The sequence below is a fragment of the Lucilia cuprina genome, chromosome 2 (genome assembly GCF_022045245.1).
Source record: "Lucilia cuprina isolate Lc7/37 chromosome 2, ASM2204524v1, whole genome shotgun sequence".
NCBI lineage: Eukaryota > Metazoa > Arthropoda > Insecta > Diptera > Calliphoridae > Lucilia > Lucilia cuprina.
This window is the reverse complement of record NC_060950.1, coordinates 67,549,637-67,555,618: the sequence shown is the minus strand read 5'-3', so window position 1 is coordinate 67,555,618 and position 5,982 is coordinate 67,549,637. Positions and strand designations below refer to the sequence as shown.

At 32.2% G+C, this 5,982-nt stretch overlaps 1 protein-coding gene across 1 annotated transcript in view; it reads right to left on the bottom strand.

Annotated features, from left to right (window-relative positions):
• The window catches only part of LOC111688585 (extracellular matrix protein A-like), an 11,070-nt gene extending 6,111 nt beyond the window's left edge, over positions 1-4,959 (bottom strand). Inside the window, exons 1-3 of the mRNA XM_046956179.1 lie at positions 4,906-4,959; positions 3,447-4,829; positions 187-960 (exon numbers count right to left, since the gene is read on the bottom strand). Of these exons, the coding sequence (XP_046812135.1) occupies positions 187-960; positions 3,447-4,829; positions 4,906-4,921 (2,173 nt within the window). The 5' untranslated portion in view covers positions 4,922-4,959. The remainder of the gene's footprint in view (positions 1-186; positions 961-3,446; positions 4,830-4,905) is intronic.
• Positions 4,960-5,982: the final 1,023 nt, after the last annotated feature.

Genomic DNA, 5,982 nt, shown 5'->3' with positions numbered 1-5,982 from the left:
CTGAACTAGAACTGAACTAGAACTGAACTAGAACTGAACTAGAACTGAACTAGAACTGAACTAGAACTGAACTAGAACTAAACTAGAACTGAACTAGAACTGAAGAAATATGTGAGAAAATTTTTTTTATATTTTTTTATTTATTTCAGAAATTTTTTGGCAACTCTAGATGTAATTAGAATTAACAGGGAGGAGGCTTAGTAACACAAGGTGTTGTGGTAGTGCATGGGGTAGTAGTAGTACAAGTTGTGGTAGTGCAAGGTGTTGTAGTAGTACATGGGGTAGTAGTAGTAGTACAAGTTGTGGTAGTGCAAGGTGTTGTAGTAGAAGTTGTAGTAGTACAAGTTGTAGTAGTGCAAGTTGTTGTAGTGCAAGGTGTTGTAGTACAAGTTGTAGTAGTGCAAGTTGTTGTAGTGCAAGGTGTTGTAGTACAGGTTGTAGTAGTACAAGTTGTTGTAGTGCATGGAGCTTTAGTTGTTGTGCATGGCTTCTTTGTGGTAGTCTCACATGGCTTAGATGTTGTACAGTCAGCACATTCAGATGCTACAGCACATTGCAATTTAACTAAATCAAACATTTTACCATCTTTGCAAAAGCTTTCCTTTTCTACAACATTATTTTTACACAGATAATAGGCCTGAGGTTTTTTAGGATCCACAGCATAACCACCATCCTCAATGCCACAACAAGGGCCGTTACATTCCGGCAATCGTCTAATAGTCTCCACACAGCCAGGATTATTGTCAACACATGCCTGTTTCGTAAAATCAAAGAAACGAGCACATGGTTTCACAAAAGTTTTTCCTCCTTGACATTCATAGTACCGTGAACAACTGCCGGGAACAATGGTCTTAAAACCATCAGGTCTAGAACGACACAAATACCTGGCTAGTAAGGCATTATCCAGTTTGGCCGCTTGGCAAGAAGAAATGGTAATAACCACTAAAAGACAGGCTACAACTGTAAAAAACGAGTTTTTTGTCGATAATATTTAGAAATTTTTTTTCTTTTCAAACGTAACGTTTATTTACCTATTTTTGAGTTCATGATATTAAAAGACTTTACTCAAGAAACTCTAATTTATTTCGGTTTAAAATATTTTGTTGTTACCTGGGTTTTTATACTAAAAATTATAAATGTACATAATTATTTTAATTGTTTTGTCATTTATCGGTCTTTATATCAGATCTATGATAATGTTATAGATACCGAATGAATGTAAGTGATAAAATTTCATTAAATAAATAAGATTTTAATCACAATTTATTTAAAGTTAATGAAAAATTTATTTTAATAATAAAATAAGTAGACATTTATTTTGTTACTATTGAAGAGAGAAGATATATAATATGTATTTTTATACCCTACCCATAGTGCGTTTGTGCTGATGTTTGTTAAAAAAAAAACAAGTATGAATATACAGTCGGTCGTAGCCGAACATATTGATACCCTACACCAGTCAGTATGTATGTTAAAAATCAGGATTATTTAAAAAATAAGCATTTGATTTGCTTTTTAACTTTATTTCAAAATTTTTTTATTTTTTTTTTGTTTTGAAAAAAATAGATTTTTTACAAAAGGCCTCAAAGGGGTGTAGGGCAAAATATGGCCCTATCCTTATAAATGTTGGTAGGGGGAGTTAAGTCTACTTCAATATTATTTATGTAGAATTTAAAAGTGTTATTAGTGTTTGTAAGTGAATTTTGACCTTTAATTCATTTTCTGAATCATTACTGATTTTCTGATCATTACAGAAATCGTTAGTGTCATTTTAAGTTCTATAAAGCTAAGTTTTGTAGTCTTTTGTTGTCATAATAGATCATTTAAATTAATTATTAGCCCAAAGCCCCTATTTGGGGGATACGGTTGTATTCTAAAGTATACTAAAGTATACTCCATTTAGCTATGTCCGTCTGTCCGACCGTCCATCTGTCTAACCGTCCGTCCGTCTTTTTTATTCATGTCGCAATTTTCAAGATAATTTGATGAAATTTGCCACATACACTTCTTTTGGTCCGACCGTCCTGTATGTTACAAACATCAGCCCAAACCCAATATACCCTCGCCACTAAAGTGGTGTAGGGTATAAATATTGGTACTACACCCACCTTTAAGTATACCAATCGGATTGATTTAGCTATATCCGTCTGTCCGTCTGTCTCATCTTAAAGTATATCAATCGGCTCGATTTAGCTATGTCCGTCCGTCTGTCCAAACGTCCGTCCGTCTTTTTTTCCATGTCGCAATTTTCAAGAAAATTTGATAATATTTGCCACATACACTTCTTTTGGTCCAAGGACTGAATCAACTAAAACAAACTGACGGTGTTATTTTTTGAGTTTAACTTTTCACCTATTGGTTTAAACAAAACTTTTACTTCGCTGTTTCCAAAGAAACACATTTTTGAAAATTTCAAATTTTTTTTAAAGCAACAAAGAAGTAACATCTTTACTCCTTTGGACACTTTTTGCTGTCTGTCCGACGGTCCGTCTGTCCAACCGTCCGTCCGTCTTTTTTTTCCATGTCGCAATTTCCAAGATAATTTGATAAAATTTGCCACATACACTTCTTTTGGTCCAAGGACTGAAACAACTAAAACAAACTGACGGTGTTATTTTTTGAGTGTAACTTTTCACCTATTGGTTTAAACAACTACAATTTTTTCTTAGTTAGTAAGTTAGTAAGGGCAGGCGCGGATCTAGATTCAGTTTTATAGAAAAATCTCGAAGTACCGTTTGAAGAGCGAAGAAGTACCAGAAAAGGGTACTTTTTCGTTCGGAGTAAGGTTATCCAAAAACAAAAATCCTCTTATAGGTTAAAAACACACTGCTTTATTCGTAACATAACGTTCAAGCTCAGCTTTGTTTCGTATGAACAAACAAGCACAATAACAAAATTTACAGTATGATTATGTGTCTTGCTTTTAATTTGTTTACAATTTCTGTCTGAGCATGAGTTAAAGATCTTAATTTTTTTTTTTTTTCTAAATTTACAAAGCTTGTCCTGGTTTTTTGCTCATATCTCTGCTATTTAAGGATCTACATATTTTGTTGATTTAAAATATCGATCTTTTTGAAAGTATGTCTAACAGTATTATAGATGATTCGGATCTCGTCTTTAGCTGGTCCTTTAAAAACTGATTTTAATAGACAATACAAACAGACAGATTAACATGGCTTAATCGACTTTGTTATCTATACACAAAATGTACAAAAAATCAAATCTACAATTTTTATTATAAATTGAATTTCAATAATCGAAAGAAAAGTAGTAAAACATTTGTTTCCTTGAATAAAATAGAATTACAATAACTAAATTTTTTTTTACATTTTTTACATACATTTATTTCTTTAATCATATTTTATGATAAAAAATCTCTTATAGATTTTTCAAATTTTATAGTACACTTGTTTTTAAACATAATTTTTACACTTAAGCATTGATACAATTGGTATTTTCGGGTAAATCACAAATGCCCTTCTTGTTATTGAAATATAATTTGCCACAGCTTACTGGTAGGGCAACGTTGTTGCGACAAATGTAATATTCATTGCATTTCTTTACGGATGGTAAAAGGTGACCTTCTTCTTTATTTAAACAGCCATAGCGTGTGTAAAAGTCAATTTCCTCTTGAGTCATTGGTAAGGGTAAAATGTACTGAGAGGGATCCTTAATGATTGGTTTATTATCATTGGGAGTTTCATTGGCTGGCTTTTTGCAGGGAGCTTTCGTAGTGGTACAGGGAGCTTTTGTAGTAGTACAGGGAGCTTTCGTAGTGGTACAAGGAGCTTTTGTGGTTGTACAGGTAGTTATTGAGGGTTTTGTTGTTTGCTTGCAGGGTGCTTTTGTGGTAGTTGTGCAAGTTGTTGTGGTGCAAGTGGTTGTGGTGCAAGTAGTTGTGGTACAAGTAGTTGTGGTACAAGTAGTTGTGGTGCAAGTTGTTGTGGTACAAGTAGTTGTGGTACAAGTAGTTGTGGTACAAGTAGTTGTGGTACTAGTAGTTGTGGTGCAAGTAGTTGTGGTACAAGTAGTGGTGGTACAAGTTGTTGTGGTACAAGTTGTTGTGGTACAAGTTGTTGTGGTACAAGTAGTTGTGGTACAAGTAGTTGTGGTGCAAGTGGTTGTGGTACAAGTAGTTGTGGTGCAAGTAGTTGTGGTACAAGTAGTTGTGGTGCAAGTAGTGGTGGTGCAAGTAGTTGTGGTACAAGTTGTTGTGGTACAAGTAGTTGTGGTACAAGTTGTTGTGGTACAAGTAGTTGTGGTGCAAGTGGTTGTAGTTGATTTACACGTTGTTGTAGTACAAGGTGTTGTAGTTGGCTCACAAGGTTTTTTAGTTGTAGTACATGGTGTTGTAGTTGTTGGCGTTGTCTTACATGGTGGCTTAGGTGTTGTACAATCGCTGCAAGTCGATGGTGAACTGCATTCCAATTTTATCAAATCAAACATTTCACCTTTTGGACAACATTTCTTCTCGGCCACACAATTATTTTTGCATAAATAATATACAGTTTGATTATTGGGATCCACAGCATAACCGCCATCTGAAATGCCACAACAGGGACCTTCGCAATCCTGTTTTGTCTTTAGGGTCTCCACACAACCAGGATTCTTGGTGACACATTCTTTGTTCAGGGGATCAAAGAAATAAGGACAAGTTTGGACCATTGCTTTACCATTTTGACATTGATAGTATTTCGAACAACTACCGGGTACGAGGGTTTTGAAATCATCATTTCTAGAACGGCAAACATAGCGAGCATATAAGGCAGTATCCAATTTGGCAGCTTGACAAGCCGATATGGCAAATGCCAGCAATAAACAGGATACGACTGAAAATAAAAACAATATGTATTACATATGTATATACATACATATTTGTACATTATAAAATTAATTATAATTTACCCAATTTCGTTGTCATTTTTTTTATTTAACTTTATTGAAGAACTTCTCTCTTGTAAATGCTGTACGTTTTTTGAAATGCATTGATTTTTATAGTATTTGAAAATTTTAATTATTTATCATTTATTCTACGAAATATGTATGTTTGATATCAGTTCCAAATATATGTAAATGATAAGAGATCTTTTTTTGATTATTTAACTGCTGTTTTTTTTTTAATTTCATATAAAAATGTATTGTTATATTTTTTAATAAATTAAAATATGAACGTATATTTTTAAAATATTTTTATCTGAATCTGTTTTTTAATCTGAAATTATATTTCATTTTATTATATATTTTTTTAGTTGTAAATATATATGTTTATACTCGCGTTTATGAGAAAAATATATTTGACTTATCTTTTATTTTAATGAATTAAAACTATTTAGGAACGTTGAAGTCATTTGTAAGTGACAACTAATCCTTATGAAAATTGATGAAGAGATTTTAATAGATATTTTTAATAAATAACTAACAAACAGGTACATTTTTCGTTTGACACAATAACTTTTTAACAAAAAACAACCATTTAAAGTATATATATTTCAGAGACATAGAATGGATTTTACTAAGCTGTCGTTATGATTGTGATTGATTTTTGTAATTATTTTATCAGACATATTTTCAAGAAGTTCACTCTCTAAAATACGGCAAAACTCCGAAAAAAATTGCAAAAAAATTAGATTTTTTTGACTCAAAAAAAAAAAAAAAAACTTACGTATTATATGTGTTTTGCGTAACTTTTGTTTATTAACATTTGAAAAAAAAACAAAGTGTTTTGTTATTTTATCACGGTCAGGGGCGTGAAGAAATTCATGAATAAAATGACGAGTTATTTTTATTTGTTAGCTAGTTACTGAGGTAGTCAGTTAGTTAGGTAGGTAACTAGTTAGTATTTTAGTTATTTAGGTAGTTGGTTAGTTAGTAAGTTAGATAGATAGATAGATAGATAGATAGATAGATAGATAGATAGATAGATAGATAGATAGATAGATAGATAGATAGATAGAAAGATAGAAAGATAGAAAGATAGATAGA